The sequence below is a fragment of the Lineus longissimus genome, chromosome 19 (genome assembly GCF_910592395.1).
Source record: "Lineus longissimus chromosome 19, tnLinLong1.2, whole genome shotgun sequence".
Taxonomy (NCBI): domain Eukaryota; kingdom Metazoa; phylum Nemertea; class Pilidiophora; order Heteronemertea; family Lineidae; genus Lineus; species Lineus longissimus.
In genome coordinates this window covers 948,439-965,320 of record NC_088326.1, presented here as the reverse complement: position 1 = coordinate 965,320, position 16,882 = coordinate 948,439, and the positions used below count along the sequence as shown (strand labels likewise).

The window sequence follows — 16,882 nt, the reverse complement described above, 5'->3', positions numbered from 1 at the left end:
TCCTTCCTATTGACCTGGTCACATCATAGGTTCAGTATACATGAACGGTGGAGTATTGCTCCGAAGTAATCTTTGCTATCGAGGTCGTTCATTGGTCTACTTTGAGATGGGGCGGGTTATCAGGTGTGGATCTGCTTGTGCTGGCCTTGGCTCTGGGTGTAACAGCATCTGTTACCTCGCCAGGTCTGGTTGTGACAGTATCTGCAATCTCATCAGGTCTGGTTGTGCCAGCATTTCCTGTCTATCAGGTCTGGTTGTGAGAGCATATGTTGTATCATCAGGTCTGGTTGTGGCAGCATGTTATGGTATGGTTGTTGCAGTATCTGCTGTCTCTACAGGTCTGGTGTTCTGATTTTATGCAACCCCTTTATGAAAATGATCAGGTATTCACCATGTGAAAATGAGACACATTTTTCGTAAGGGTGAAGACAAGGTCCACCCTGTAGAAACATGGTGCACTACCTTGGGCGAGTACACATCTAGATCAGACAGAGTACGCATTGTGAAGGGGCATGGCACATCCAGCAAAGACTTGGTACACTCTCTGGCAACATGGCGAGCTTTGAAGGGGAGGGCACATCCAGAAGAGATATGGTGCACTACTGTCTCATTGGCCGAAAGTCATTTCTGTAGGTAACAATATAAAGCAACGGTAAAATACACAGGTCCCTTGTGGTGGAAAACAATGTCCTCGTTTTTCACTTTCGCTCCGATGTCTTTGAACAGGGTGACAAGTTCATTTACTAGTACTACAGGGTGACCCAGACTTATTTTCCCTCACACAATGGATACACAACAAAATTCGATTGTGCAAGGGAAAACGTTTCTGGACCACCCTTTAGAGTTTCGTGAGTTTCATCATCAATGATTTTGAGAGGACCCCAGCTGGCGCCATCTGAGCTAAAAAAGTGGAACTACGCTATTACGAAAAATTAAAAATATCGCCCGTTTTTAGGGCGGGGGACGATTTACAGCTGGAACCCCTGAACCAGCTCCCTCAGATCCGTCATTCATTGAGTCAAAGCAAATATGAACCTGGTTTAATCTGTGGTTTATCTTATTAGTACACTACCCAGCAAGACTCTTATATACTGTGCAAATTCTCGCGGCATTCATCTCATGGTGTTAACCCCAAACGTTCCAGGTGCGTTGCAGGTCAATTGTCGATGCTGTCACCTATTAGTGAGAATAATAACTAGTAATCCCGGCAAATGTGGAAAATATTGATGTTGTTTACTTCTTCGCACATTTTGTACACGTTGTTGTGAGTTTATTAAGGAGAGTTTCATCCTCAAATACAAGTTCCGCATCGTATATATTCAGAGGCGGAGTATATTTAAAACCACTGGTTGCGTCAGGGTGGGATAGTTTATATCGCGCATTGGGTATTCGGATGCCAATTAGCAAGGATTAACCGGTCTTTGTGCGGGCCGGTCTATCTGTCCGGCTCGGGAGTTAGGGAGGAAAGACTTTGGTTTAAATTGAACAGAACCTGTATCTAAAAGACTTCCAAAAGACTTATCCAGAGGTAGTCTCTTCATGACATTGATCTCCTGTTCTCCTCAGTCAGATGGAGTGAACCAAACTAGATTCCTGGAGAAAAGACAACCTGGATCATCATGTCACATCTAGTCGAGACAAGGTACACCCTGTACAGATTACATGACACATGGCACATCAATCTTATAGAGACATGACTGTTACACCCTGCAATGGAAAACGACAGACTCCGTCGTTGGATGGTGCATCCAGGGAAGACCAGTCAGACCCGAAGAAATAATTGTGTATCCTGGGGAGAAGATATCTCATCAGCCTGGCTGTACTAGTCACTACTAGGCATACCAGGGTGTCATTTGGTAGGCCTACTGTCACATCGATTGTGACATAACATGACCAGAGACACTGTGATCTACTGGTCTACATTGTTTCTGGTCTGATAATTGACTCCCTCGCATAGGCCTACTGTCACTTGCCGTCATCATTGCTATCTCTAGTTGTCTGTTTCCATGGTGTTGCAATTCAAATTCCCGCCTTTTCTCATTCCGATAAACGATGCCATCTATTTTCAAGACTGAGTTTCCACTCAGAAAATGGCGGGTATGCCCTTCTTCGTGTCTTTTACTGAATCCTAAGAAAAAAGGACTGGAAACAGGTAAGATCTGTTTTAATTCCATCCCTTCTGTCACATTCAAGAGATAACTATCTTCCTGTAATTACTTGATCTTTTTGAGCAGTAAAACAGGTCAGTTATAAAGATTTTGGCAAAAGGATGTGTGTGCGCCACGAGGTTTTTCGCAGGCTCCGGTTGGATCTGGTTCAGACTCAAGTTATTTTGCAATTTATGCTGAGAAAATGACCATTTGAGTCACTCTTGAGCTTGAATATCAAGTTATTTGGTGTGCTGTACACTTGGGTGAGATGTCTTGTGAAGGTGACTGTAGTAAATAAGCGTAAACCTCCTTATCTATGTATGTACTTGGAGTGAATGGTTTCTAAGCCATGTGTACGGCACGAGTGAACTGGATGGCTGGGGACCGCAACGGGGATTCTTCTCCGAAATTTTTACAAAATCTCTATTTCTGCTGCGTGTTTCCCACTTATTTTGTCAGGCACATCGGTAAATAAGTAAATGTAATCACGAAGCAGTCAGAATATTATGTTTGATTATGTATTTGGTGTGCAGTAACCTGAACTTTTTTACGACTTGGCCCATTGACACAGTCAATCTCGTGACAAGGCAGGTGCGCGATTCTATGTACGGCCAAATGTGCAGCAGGATACAGGATAAATTCCTGGATCCTTGTTTAACCAATGAGATTTGCATTGGCGCCTTGGCGGGAGTTTTTGGTGTGTGTGTTTTTAGGACTTCATGACTTTGTTCTGGGAAGTTGCCCCTCATTTTGCTGATTTTCATCCTAATTTCATGCGTGGACTGTGAGTGTAATATCAGGTAGTGTAATATCAGGTAATGCTAATAATATCACTAATTTGTTATGTGTTTGTGCAGGAGTTAGGACTATTTTTTCAGTGCCAAAACAAACTTCTTCGAATTTGTCTATGCATGCAAGCATAAAAATTGTGTCATGCTGCTATGAACTTCTAAAAATTCTAAAAATGGCTTCGACTTGAGTAGCCCTGAAGTGAAAAACATGATCAAATGCCAGTATAGTCTCGATATGTTCAGACCAAAAGCCAGAGAAAACACTGGCTGTTGAAACTGGATTGGTCCTGACCAATCCTTATTCTTCCATTTACGGCATTTATTGTCTTGATCAGACAGATTTTGAGATAGGTTATAATCAAAACGTGACTCTATCAGACCTATCCTCCGTGAAATACTCTGGTTCAGTGCTGTTGCTACTCTGGCAGATAATTCCTGATCATTTTGACCGCTGACCGTTCAATCTTGGATCAATCGATGACGATTGTAGACGACGAGCGTCACAGGCTAACTGCTTGTCTGAATACATAATAAATGCAAGTCCGCATCTTGATCAATCACATTGAATGATGATGGAGTTTGTATTGAATAGGTTGACCTTAAAACCAAGTCCCAAGGGTGTTGGGTTGTGTTGAGAGGACAAGGCCAATTTGAGGTCTGGCCCCCAATTCAATTGATAAACACATCCCCATGCACAGACAACAAACGCAAAATAATGTGCATGCACAGAAGTCTGTTTATAGGGTAGTTTACAATTTACATGATCAAAAAGGCCAACACTTTCCCGACATGGATCATTTCATGGTATTTCATGCTTTTGTCCTCATGATAATGAATAAATACATGTGATCCAGTCAAAATGTAACATTAACACTAGGCCCTATAACACTGAGAGTCATTCTGACAATCAGTCGAGGGAGAACCACTTAAATTTGACAGAAATGCCTGTATTTAAGTGACTTAGTGTAATAGTAATAATTTCATGCCTTTGGCTGCGTTTCAATAAGAATGTTGTTTTGATTGGTGTCTGGGCAATTATTTAGATCAATATTTCTTTAGAAACTTGAGATTTAAAGTGTAAGTGCGACTTGTACTTTGCCCTTATACTATTTTTGGCACTATTAATTAGACCTGTAACCAGATACTTTGCAGGTTACCTTCAACCTCATAAATATTCAGATGTGGTTACTTTCTGACACAAAGATGCTTGGCTACTGTCCCAGTACTTCATATACACAATGTCTTAACACTATCAGGCAGCGGCTTGAGAGGAGCATGTGTGTTTGTTGACAATAGATGTGTGCCCCCATCAGGCCTCTTGATAGAGCCATCTGGTGGTACGTCCTGGAACTACATGATTGCTGGGCATGGGATTATGTGATGTAATTGAAATAAAGCATAATTGGTTTACACTGTTGACATTATGACTATGTACAGTAATCTTTGATCCAATTATTGTGAGAGTGTAAACAAAGTTGGTATGTGACTTTCTCTGCCAAAATAACCACGGACAAGGCCATAAGTGACAGCGCTGCAGCAGATGATGTATAGATGAGGTTTAGCTTACTGCTTCTTTTGTGAAATTGCTCTTATACTTATAGTTTCAGTAATTTCAGTTGGGTTCCTTTTCACAGTGATTCGTTCTCATACTGTTAACTCAAAAATAAAAGGCATGCGAATATATCTGGCTTCATTGCTTTGGAATTTAAATAGCCCCTGGGTGTTTTTTTCTTCTTCAGAACTTTGATCGAACAGGTTGATATTGAGTCTCTGGCTGTGAGATTTACTAAAAACTCGAACCGGTAGCGTTTCTAGCTTATTTTGGCTGTCTGCTCTAGCTAGGATGAGTCGGCCTTGAGTAGCCTACCTGCAGAGAAGCATAGTTGGTATGATAGCGATAGCTTGTATTCGTGTTGTCCTCCTTGTACTCATCACTCTCCATTTCCACAGTTGGCCTCCTGCTACCCATGGTTTGGAGATTGCAATTTCTCATCACAAAGTTGGCTATAATTACATAAGATTTGATTAGCTCAAATAGCCTGTTCGATGGAATTCAAATTCCTTGATCTTCGGCAGGTAGGCTGTAAAATTGCAATACCTCTGCGATGGCGATGAATTAGCACTGCTGACACTGGCTTATTCACTTCACACCAAATCCTCAACCAATCAAAAATCAATCCCGCCGTCTGCTGTTGTCCAGCATTTAAATAGTCTGTTGCTGTCCGTCTGCTTTAGTGGTCGCGTCTTGACGTCTGTCATTGCAGAGTTACAAATCACAAACTTTTCCCGATTTTGTTTTGGAATATTCTGTTATCTTCCTTTTAAAAATCATCTTCATCAGGTAAAGTGTACTTTCATTATTCTAGTCTGGACTCGTTCGGCCCTTCTGGCTGGATGTGACTTTAAGTTTAAAACTTTGTCCTCGTACGTAAGGCAAGAGTTATCATCTACATAGCCCACAGAGACTTTTCGGAATATTTGCATGGGGGGGGGGGGGTATGAGGGAATGAGTTTTGTTGGCTTCATTTTCATTGTTTATGTGTCTGGGTTATTTGCTGTTGTTTGGATCGAGTACTTGCTTACAAACAAGCTAAATCATAGCAGTGACTATAGCATTTGTGTTGATGTTTTTTCATGTTCTTCTGACGATTTATTCCTTCAACACCAGCAACAGGTAAACAGAGGCAAGTGTAACTTGTGGAATGTCTTGTATGGTTGCAGGAGTAGGCCTATGAGGCTGAATGGAGGCCACCAAAGCCCAAGGCCTTCAACGATAGAACGGATCTTGAAAAAGTGAATGGTTTCTCAAATCACACAGTCCCTGACAACGCTGATAAGATATTTTTCAAAATATTTGCCTTGTTTCAGGTAATGACTGGTCAACTATTCATAATTTGACTTTTGTCGTTCTTTGTTTATCTGTCCCTTCTAACTAACCGTGTCTTCTTTCCTGTCTTTTCAGATATTACTGAGTCCGATCCACTGTGTGATCATACCGCCACCTTTATTCTATCATGTTCACTAAATATGAGGTTATAGCCAACATCCTCAGGACTTGGCGGTAGTATTGGCCTTCGGCTAAAGCGCCAAAAAAGGATCTGTGAATTGTGAATATATTGAGAAATAGCTGTTTTAGGAGACCATTTTGGAAATTGTTGTGTGTTCGAGGAATTGAACTTGTCATTATTGAAAATTTCTGCATTCATCGTGAGGATGAAGTTCTAGTAAACCCGCTGTCAAATTCAGAAGAAATTTGAAATTTGAACTTGGGACTGGCTACATCACACCTAAAATTGCTCAAATTGTGATAAAATATAACATTAACAAAACATCGCAATCGGGTACTGCTCAAATTGAAACCATATCATAGAAGTCTTTCAGATTCAGAAAAAGTCATATTCAAGTCTTTCAGTTGAAACCTCTTAATCAGATTTGACAATGAGTACCTCAGCGAGTACGCTAGTTGACTTGATTGCGTCCACGGTGGCCACGAACACTCCCACGCCGACACTCATGGGCGTGGTGCCGAATAATATATGGATGATCATCGTAGGATTCCTCATCTCGTTCGTGCTAGCGTTTGGTATTGGTGCTAATGATGTTGCTAATTCCTTTGGGACATCAGTTGGATCGAAAGTGTTGACCCTGCTTCAGGCCTGTATCCTTGCATCTGTGTTTGAAACTGCTGGAGCAATTCTACTCGGTAAGAATGCTGATACTTTTCTTTGGTCAATGGGTGATATGAATAAAGACTAGCAAATGCTTTTATCTAAAACTCCATGTACATTTACACTTGGCCTTTCTGTACAAAACTAAAGTAAAAGCATTTGCTAGCCTTTATTCATATCACCCATTGTGATGCTTACTTAAAAGACCTATTTTAATCGGTAGTGCAATATACAATACTAGAAGGAATGGCACTTTATTTCGACTAGTGATAAAAAAGATGAACTGCGCTCTCTGGCTTGAACTGGTGTCATTTCATTGTAATATACCATCTATTTCAGGTGCCAAAGTTTCAGACACAATACGTAAAGGTATCATCGATGTTGGGCCCTATAATGGTACAGAGGAGGTCCTCATGGTGGGAAATGTGGCAGCCCTTACAGGTTTGTAGACCCTTCGCTGGCTTAGGGGGTGGTGGATCAAAGAAAAGATGTCATGGTGTTCCTTGTGACCTACCAGACAAGTTCACCTTTCCAAATCTCTGCTGCTCAATGCATTTTCAAGTTTGGTGAAATTAGTGATAATAGAATCGGAACTAGCAAACCCACGGGCCGATGACTTCATCAATTAATGATTAGCGCAGGGTAGCTATCCTTGCAGACGTATTATGTGAGGGTTCAACTCAGAGCTGTTTATAAATAATCAACTGTCAATCTGTTTCATACATTCAGTCATGATTATGGGGGTATTATAGCAGTGATTTGTATTTACATGACCACAGGCCTTGTAACCTGATTACACACAGGCCTGTTGCACGAGTGAAGGCACGGTTGTCACTTATGACGGAGCAGCTGATGTTGGTTCAAGTTCATCTGGAGTAGACCAATACAGGCTGTTGTGTATTGATTTTCTTTTTATTGAAAGTGACAAACTGATTTAAAGAAAGTAAACAAACCCACCCACTAGACGATATTGCGCTCACTTTATGTTTGTCCAATCGCAGCTCTTCAATTGCACCATGTGACCTGGATTCATAACGGAATCTAAGTACGGTGAAACCTTTTTACAGACACCTATTAGCAGGAGACGCACTCAATTAGGGACATCACCTGAGAGTTGTAAATAAACATCGGTTGGAAGTTGGGAAGGGTGCGGTGCATAAGCTCTCTATTATTGATCGTTACAGTGACACATCCACTGCACTTCAAAAGAACATGTGTTTTCTGGTAATAGAGAACCTATTCGCCCCAAACCATTTTTTAAAAGCGGACATGAGCTGTGCATGAGTGTGAGATCTGTATCATTCAATTGAGAAATTATGGCAACAGATGTCTGTGATGGAAAGATATCCAAATTTAAATTACAACAAGTTTTTATGGTTCCTTTTATCGAAATTGAAGTATCTGTAAATATTGGGTACCGCTCTTCTGTTCACTCTCGTCCCTAATGTCACCTTGTTTTCTTCAGGTTCATGCGTATGGCTGTTGATAGCGACATTCCTGCGTCTGCCGGTGTCTGGTACGCACAGTATAGTGGGCGCTACTCTAGGGTTTGCTCTCGTTGCTAATGGTGCTAACGGAATCAACTGGAAGAAACTGGGCCTCATCGGTAAGTTGACCTTTGACATGCCGAGGTTGTCCAATCAATATCATGTTAACAAACAATTTGATGTCATGTTAGATACTCCAAGTTTTAATAAATGATAAGCTGCAGAAACTGAAGTATCGTTGCACCGGAAAGTTTCAGGACCTCGAGTTAAAATTGACTCGAACACGACCTGGGGGATACTTGAATGATAAAAAGATACATTTTCAACATGGTACTGAGCTGAGAGCCCTCTTGAATCGTTTTGAACCTTGACTGCCTTCTGGTAGGAGAACGATTTCTACAGCTATGAGGAAATAAACATTTCTTTTTTTTCGGAGTTGTGACCTTTTTTTCTTTTCCAGTTGGATCCTGGTTCATCTCACCGGTGATGTCTGGCTTAGTGTCCGTCGGATTCTTCTTTATCATCAAACGCTTCATATTATCAAAGGTGAGTAGCAGGGGACGGCTCCAGTGGTTACTGAGGCCTGTAATGAGGCTGCTGCAGTGAGCTCGTGTTGCTGGCATAGGCATCTTGACCAAATAGTTGATTGTTTCAGCTTGACTTTGAAACCAACCTCACCAGTGTTCATTCTATCATTCAGGGTATTGAATACTGTGTTATTATTTCAGGCTGCACCCCTTGAACCAGGGTTGAAGTTCCTACCCGTCATCTATGCCATTACCGTCGTCATCAATGTCTTCTCGATATTCTATGATGGGCCAGAGTGTAAGTATTTTCTGTAGAAGCCCTGTGTTGAAAACCATTTACAGGCTTTCTGAAGCATATTTGCAGAGGCCTGCCTGATACGATTAGGTTCTGGCAGCTGCCAGCTCAGCAAACAAAACCTCAATGATGATAACATCATTAAATAACAAGACGATTATTAGCTCTTAACTTGATCTTTTCATGCTCGCACTGTCACAGCCATGGGAATCAATGGCCCTTGAAATGTGAAATCCTCATTTATCATTTAACGTATCACTCGTTCGTTTCAGTGCTCGGCTTCGACAAGATTCCACTCTGGGGTATCTTCGTCATGAGTTTCGGGTCTGGCATCATCGTCACCCTTGTCGTCAGGTTTGCGATTGTTCCGTGGCAACGGCAGAAGATTCAACGCGAAGTGATGTATTCGGCTGCCGACAACAGTGATGTTGATCAGTCGCAGTTGACACTTGTGACATATTCCGGTGAGTGGTGTGAAAAACTGGAGAATTTTAAAACTGGATTTGTCTCTGTTGGTTTTTGCATCACAACTGACCTGATGTTGGCAATATCAAAGGCTGGCCCAATAAGTCAGACACTCCAGGACTCGGGCACTGATCAGGGAGGACGAGTTGAGGTACACCAATTGAATAATGAACACTTTTCCAATTTGCAGCTACTAGTTCCCGTGCAAGCTCTCGTGGCAACTCGCGCCGTCCTTCCATCGACAAGATCACTTCCACTCATTCCTCCGTCGAGAAGTTAGGCATAACGATCGAGAATAAGAAAAACGAAGAAAAAACGGTGCAAGCATTTGTGATTGACGAAAATAACCTGAGTAAGTTAGAGAAAAAACGGTGCAAGCATTTGTGATTGATGAAAATAATCTGAGTAAGTTAGAGAATAAAGTACTTTTCCATCCAAGCAGACGTCACATCTTTTAATATTTTTGATCAAAGTGTCTAACTGCCTTACAATAGTTTAAAAACATCATAACTAAGCTTACATAACCTCAGTTGTAAACAAGTAACTTCCAGTCTTAGTTGAAGCTCTAACATTGAAGTGAAAGGTACTGATTAAGCACACGAAATTGGCCTTTTACTTGTAATTTTAGTGAAGACTTTAACTTTTTGCTTTCGCTATTAGAATCGACTTGTTTTTTATGCCTACCACCCATTGTCTGTAGAGACACCTTTCCTCTTCACAGCTGCCAGTAATGGTCAGGTGGTGACTTCCATTATCAACCCCAACGCAAAGCCTTTATTACCTTCTAATGGCATGGCCAATGGTTGCCTCAAAACTGTAAGTAACCTCTTATAGCTCGTTTTGTGTAGTTTAGTAACGTGCTGTGACATACTTAGTTTGGCCCCTTCTGTTTCAGACGGTGCTCAAGGCACCTACCCAAGACATGTTTTTATCTCCATAATGATTCTCTTGTTTCACGTGGCAGGGTTGTTGACCCTGTGCCCAACACCCAACAGGGGTCTTGTCTTTTCCTGACTGCTCACCCAAAGCCTGTTGTATCTCTCGCGAATGTGAAACTCCAGTGAACATGGCCTTCAAACTCCGGGGAACCTGACCTGTTGCACCATTGAAAGAAATGCACTCTGCATTGAATCCCCATTTCATAGAGCTTCTCCTTTCTCATTCAGGATACTTCAGAGGCCAAAGCTTTCCTTGAGCCCAGTAAGGATGGCACATTTGACACAGAAAAAGCAGGTAGGTGTCACACTATTGTAGATTATGGATAAGCTATTTTGAAGTGATAAAAACTCATTTCACCAAGCATCTTTTAGAAATGCCCTTGTTGAATTTTGAACCTGAAAGAACTACATTTGATTTTCAAAGCCACTCGGGGGGGGGGGGGGGGGGGACTGCTCTAGTATTTCGAGGATATCTTTGAGATAATGCCTTATCGCCAAGCTTAGGTGTGGCAAAGTCTTTCTTAAATTCCCTTAAAATACTTGTTAAAACTCTTGGAATTGGGGGTCAAAAATTGAATTTAAATTCTATCTTTCAGACAAAACAGTTCACTCAGACACATCACTGCTCAACGATTCTAAAGATTCAAACTGTAGCCAAGAATCGGATGACACTCGGCAGAAAAGTCGCGATCAAATCAAGGATGAACCGGAGACGATCCGCCTGTTCTCGTTCCTACAAGTTCTCACTGCGGTGTTTGGCTCATTTGCCCACGGAGGCAATGACGTCAGGTGAGGATTTTGGCTCAGTCTGTCAGCAAGCTCTCAAGAGGTCTCTGGTCTCGTCTCTCTTGCCATTCTCCGCTCAGGTCTACAACTGGGTACTGGTCAGAAATGTTCAAGTTGCCCTAAAGTGTGAAGTCGGATGATGGCCTCTATCGTATTTTATTTCTGCCAAAATGTAACCTTTGTTTTGTAACTGACAAGTCCATGGAGGGAGACCAATGACTAATCTCATTGATTTTATTCCAGCAATGCCATTGGACCATTGGTGGGATTATGGATAGTGCACCAGTCTGGTAACGTGGCTCAGAAGGCTGCGACGCCGCTTTGGATTCTCGCGTATGGAGGGGTAGGAATCTCGCTTGGTCTGTGGCTGTGGGGGAGACGCGTCATCAAGACTCTAGGAGAGGATCTCACAAAAATTACGCCATCCAGGTGAGTGAGCGGACTTTTAGTCAGTGTTGTCGTTTATTTTTCAAGTACAAAGATTTAGTAAATTTTTAATTGTTTCTTTTTCTATTTCAGCGGCTTCTGTATTGAGATAGGATCAGCTCTAACAGTGCTCATCGCCTCAAACATTGGAATTCCAATCAGTACGACTCATTGTAAGGTCGGTTCCGTCGTCTGCGTGGGCCGATTTAGATCTCGAGAAAACGTGGACTGGAAACTTTTCCGTAACATATTCCTGGCGTGGATAGTGACGTTACCAATATCGGGTGGAGTCAGTGCTGCTGTGTTTGCCGGATTACGTCTGGTACCTGGAGTAATGCCGTCATGATGAACGTTTCAAGTCGGAATCATTATTGAATCGTTGTCGTTTTCATCAGTTTTTTCTCAACGTTGTTAGATAGAACTTTGTCGCTAGAGTGCACTGAAGTAAGAGGTGTCTTCTACCTCACAACAGCATAATTAACAAATTGTCCGTCGTCCAAAGTCACATTTTCTGGCCACAGTAGTAATTGCATTTGATGCTTTTGATAATTTTAGCTGAAATAATGGTGTACTCACTTTTAGTGCCAATTGAAAGATCTTAAAATGTCAACTTTTTCAATTTCAATAAAACCAAAGTTGAAAGATGTTTAAACCTTTAGAGAGTTGGTTCTCAAGTGTATGGTGCTTAAAAATGAGAAATTTTATCTGTGCTTTTGAGAAAATATTGATGACCAAACGGTATTTGGTTAAATGTCGCTGCAGTATTTATCGTGCTTCACGTGTTGTAGTTATACCCGCGCCCCTGGCTTGCTAAATGGATCAAAAAAGTTTTTGGTTCGTTTTTAAGTCATGGGGTTTCAGGTATCTTTGAAGCGGAGAGTCGCTGTGTTATGTATTTTACATAACCTGTGTATTATCTGCTTCACAGATAGGAAGTCAAAAAGTAAAAAAATCCATAAAAAAACTTAAAAAGTAAAAAATCAATAAAAATTAAAAATTAGAAAAGAAAAAATGTTGTATATATATCATTTTATCACTCATTTATTCATTTTCATTTGTATTCATTTGTAGTTTGTCTACTGTCCGATTTTTTTCATCTAAGAATTTGATATTTTGGAGGGGTAATTGGTGAAAATTTACTCTGGGGGTGTCAAGTTTAGAAAAAGTTTAGAAATTTAAAATGAATATTAATTTCTTTTTCAGTGCTTTATCACTTTACAACGCTGGAGAATATATTCCCCAGCTGCGTTAATCCTATGTATTTCAAGGCAGGCCTTCAAACATACCGTGCAGGCTACCCTTGATTGTGCCTGGCCAGCTGGGGAATCGATTCTCCATGGCGTGTACAGTCCTGACGCACTTTCCAAAAACCTTTCTGTAAAAACCAAGAAGCTTTGCTTCGCTATTGCATATAAAAACTCGTATATGTATGTCTGTGTTTTAGAAATAGTCAAATAGTGTTTTGAAATTTCTTTCACTTTTCCAATCATTAAATCAAATTATTTTTCTTCAGGTATAGCAAATCAGTGAAAAATGAAATGGTTGTGAAAATTTAGCAGTTCACAGTACATTATTCACAGTTCATTGAGTAACTTTATTATTGTGCTCTTTTGTACTATGTACAATGTATGTAAATTGTGTAAATACATGTTTGTAGCAAGTTGTTTAAGTTTTTTTTTGGGGGGGGGGGGGTTGTGTTAGTATTGAGTGAGACAAGTTGCTAATTCACAAAGGTAATCAATTTGTTTGTCTCAGATCTGGGTGTCTGCCAGAGATTGGGGTGTGTTGGGTACCGCTTTACTTTCCCTCAAGAATAATCATTTTTACGTTGTAGATGACACAATTCTGACCTAGGCATCTTGGTTTGATGACTTTAAAACTGGTTGGTTACGTTGGTTAACCTTTCTGGAGTTGAAATCTGCGAATAAACCTTGCCGAAGTAACAAGGATATTTATAAGTATTAACCAAATCATCTCAGAATATGCATTTTCCTGTACATATCCCTGATTAGTCTAGTATAGTTTAGTATATCACGCCGCAGTTACAGCAACTTGATTCTGAGACTGCACGATCGCTTGGACTAAGTTTTGGTGCAAGTTGGTATTTTGTCATCATACATGTAAACAGAAGTTGAAATTACTTCCAAATATTTTGACCAATTATGATTAACTTCAATATTAGAAGAGATTTCAACTTCAATATCCCTAAAATTGCGTTCTCTTGTTGATTTTGTGTGCGGTTATTTTGCCTTGGAGTGAAGAGTGACCGGTTATAGATATTTTGATTCTGAAAGTTCTCTAATTTTGTAGAAACCACATCATACCGTACGAATTTGAAACTTAAATTTCATGTTGGAAATAATTTTTTTGTTGCGTGACATTTTGCTGCAATGATATTTTTTTACTTGTAGTTTTGGCATCAAATGCTGCTATTTAGGACTTGGTGTTGAATATTACAAGTTGGCTAAAATGTGATGATGCGTGTATATTTTTTCGACCTTGTCGTTCAAGAAAGCTTAACAGGTTAGAGTGACGTGTTCGTATCTTGTATTGCACACAGCTGTTCTAGCAGTAACACTTCCACAGTTTGCTTATACCATTCAACCATGTCACTGACTGGCATTGATCCAGGATAAATGAAAAACACAGCTGATACTAGTTCAGAAGTAGTCTAGTTTGTGTAAATTGTGAGTTGGCAGTCAGAGAATGATGTCCTCAAAAACTCTAAGTCCGGGCCAAACAGGAGTCTACACCATTTCCATTCTTTAAGGTTTTCAGCACAAATCAAGCTAGAGTCTTTGACATATATGCCTCAAGCACATAAGTCGTACTTCCACCTATCAAATCCCCGTGTCTCTTGCGCTTACACCTATGAATTGCCGTGTCTAAATAGATCCATGTGTCAAATCCCCGTGTCTATTAGCCTCATCGAGCTCGATGGGGCTAATCTGGGGCTAATTTAGACCCGTGTTCAACACGGGTTTTTTGATAGGTGGAATCTGAATAGACACGGCAATTACAAGTTCTAAGATCCGGCGACAGATGGCGCGGTGTAGTTGCCTCGGTATTGCGCATGCGAAATTCGCCTTCAACGGAAAAGAAACATAGGAGAGCGCCCTACCTACAGCGCACCTGTCGCCCGGGCTATTAACCATTATCTAACACCACGGATAGGTGTAAGTGCGCCGCGGGTTTTTTGACACACGGCGAAGTGACGGGTCTTGAAAAAACACGGGGTTTTATGATATGTGGAACTACGACTATAGACTTGCATCTGTTACAATCAAGGCAATGAAATATTGAGATTCCATTAGTCTTTTGACAACTGATCCTGGAGAACATCAGTTTAGTACTATGCTAAATGTAATTAGATTATACATCTATAAATAAAGTGTGGTGCAAGTATATAAGCTGTTCGTTTGATTTGTTTTTTGCCAATTTTGTTCGAGGAGTAGGCAGCCAGTCAAGACAGGCATGGACCAGATGTCACAATGGATGCAACTCTATTGCGTACATCCTGATGTCAGTCCCCCATTATATCACGAGTCATGAAATGCATTATGGCCAATGGGGTACTCTGCTGTGTAGCCTCAAGGGTTGACTGCATTTTGGTACTCGAGGAGTGTACCGTTATCCAACGATGGAGGATTTCGTCCTCTTGCAGACCTGACGACATATTTCAAGTACTGCACATGCTCACCCAGGCTTTGGATACGAGCAAAGCAGCCAATCACTGCGTTTTCCTTTCTCTTCCAATACATGTATATATGCCACCTCCATTATGTAGTGGAGCACTCCACTTTGACTCGTGCTTTCCTTGCAACTTGCAGTACAAAGATCAAACAACAAAAATAGAAATTTCCTATACTTTATTATAAAACTTAACTCTATCAAACACTTTCAAACATGATCCGAAGGCTGAAAATTCTGCATATATAGGAGACAGACTGTCAAACCAGTCAGGAGCCGTTGTGACTGAGAAAATGACTTGAAATTCACACCCCTCCCAGAGGAAGTATCCACAAAATCAAACACGACAGAAGGCACTGCAGCCAGTCACAAGCCATGAAATCCGAATTGTCTATTGTTTTGCTTGCTCCCCTGCGTCCTCGATTTCCTTAGTAATCGTATCAAAATAGTCCAGAATTTCTAGGGTACTTAAATTTGCCGTCTTGATTATTGCCTTCCTTCCATCAGCTGCAAGAAAAGATACAGACATTAAGTGTCATGTCAGATGTAGGTTATCTATCTATCCAGCGGTTGATTTACAGTTTTACCACTGAATGTATCAAGGTTAACAAGCCTGCCTGCCCGTTTCCTTCTACTTACTGAAATCGACATCAATCTGTGGCTCTGACATATTGGAGAGGATTTCCGTCTTGATTTTGCAGTTGTCATTCGACATCTGTACACGATCAGCACTCATCAGGAACACCATTTGCCTGAAGGAACAAACAAGAAGAATGATAGAAAATTAAGCATGCGTTTGCAGCAGAAGGATCATCATGGTATTGGTGTACAGCCGACACAGAGTCAGAGGTGAGTCAGAGGTTGTTTCAAGGACGTGACCTCCTCCTGGTCACTCCGAGATCCACAATCCACCAGTTTGACACGACCTCGAACTTACAGTGATGTAAAAAGGCTGGACTTTGGGACGTGTGCTGTATACATACTCAAGGTTACATACAGGATTCTTCACAATTTGTACGAAGGGGACGAGAGTAGTCAGTGTATTTAAAGGGAGCCAACCTCGCAACCATGTTCCATTTGAAAGATTTTCAGTTTTTGAACTGGGAAGCCACACACTTCTGCTAAAAATCTCAATTTTGGCTATACTTTCGAGGATGATGCATACCGAACTGAGTTGACACTCTCGTGGAAGGGGTCAAATGAGAGTTTCACTTTATTCACACCCCTCAGATGGAAGTTTTTCATCTGTCTGTATAGAATTTGAACCGGAACCCGCAAACTCGTGGAGGCTGCCATCTTGCTGTGAATCGTCTCGTCCAGGTAACCTCTTTGATTTACCCGAGGCGAGCCCGTGCATACAGTTGATGCACTGTCAATACCGAGCGCGCTGGTATTCCATCTCTCGAGGTTGCCCATCTTCGTGAGAAACAGGTCACCGAACACCGGAAGCCGACGCCCCCTAATCTAGTTCATGACGAGTAAAATCCCGTCAAGTACCAGTCTCTGTAATGAGTGAATGGAGGCGACTGGTATCGTCTTCGTCCGGTTTTGTAAGAGTGAATTTGATTGGCTGATCGGCTTTTGGCTTTCAGCAACAAAAAGTGATTAAAGTACGATTTTATGTTCCAAGTAGCTCAACAACAGAAACAAAGTTAATTG

At 41.2% G+C, this 16,882-nt stretch overlaps 2 protein-coding genes across 3 annotated transcripts; one reads left to right on the top strand and one right to left on the bottom strand.

Moving 5' to 3' along the window:
- The first annotated feature begins 2,086 nt into the window (after positions 1-2,086).
- On the top strand, positions 2,087-14,943 carry LOC135503016 (sodium-dependent phosphate transporter 1-B-like). 2 transcript variants are annotated; one of them, XM_064796272.1, is made up of 13 exons: positions 2,087-2,152; positions 5,904-6,644; positions 6,949-7,050; positions 8,075-8,215; positions 8,557-8,642; positions 8,825-8,921; positions 9,191-9,382; positions 9,574-9,735; positions 10,105-10,199; positions 10,550-10,616; positions 10,918-11,110; positions 11,351-11,536; positions 11,627-14,943. In XM_064796272.1, exons 2-13 carry the CDS (start codon positions 6,380-6,382, stop codon positions 11,877-11,879), a joined length of 1,839 nt encoding a protein of 612 aa, XP_064652342.1. In that variant the 5' UTR covers positions 2,087-2,152; positions 5,904-6,379; the 3' UTR covers positions 11,880-14,943. The 2 variants fall into 2 exon arrangements, with proteins under 2 accessions (XP_064652342.1, XP_064652341.1); XM_064796271.1 differs by having other exon boundaries at positions 10,529-10,616.
- Positions 14,944-15,401: 458 nt separating this feature from the next.
- Positions 15,402-16,545, bottom strand: LOC135503298 (large ribosomal subunit protein mL53-like). The gene is made up of 3 exons (XM_064796812.1): positions 16,389-16,545; positions 15,863-15,975; positions 15,402-15,730 (listed from the first exon to the last, which is right to left on the bottom strand). Exons 1-3 carry the CDS (start codon positions 16,517-16,519, stop codon positions 15,615-15,617), a joined length of 360 nt encoding a protein of 119 aa, XP_064652882.1. The 5' UTR covers positions 16,520-16,545; the 3' UTR covers positions 15,402-15,614.
- Between the last annotated feature and the right edge of the window lie 337 nt (positions 16,546-16,882).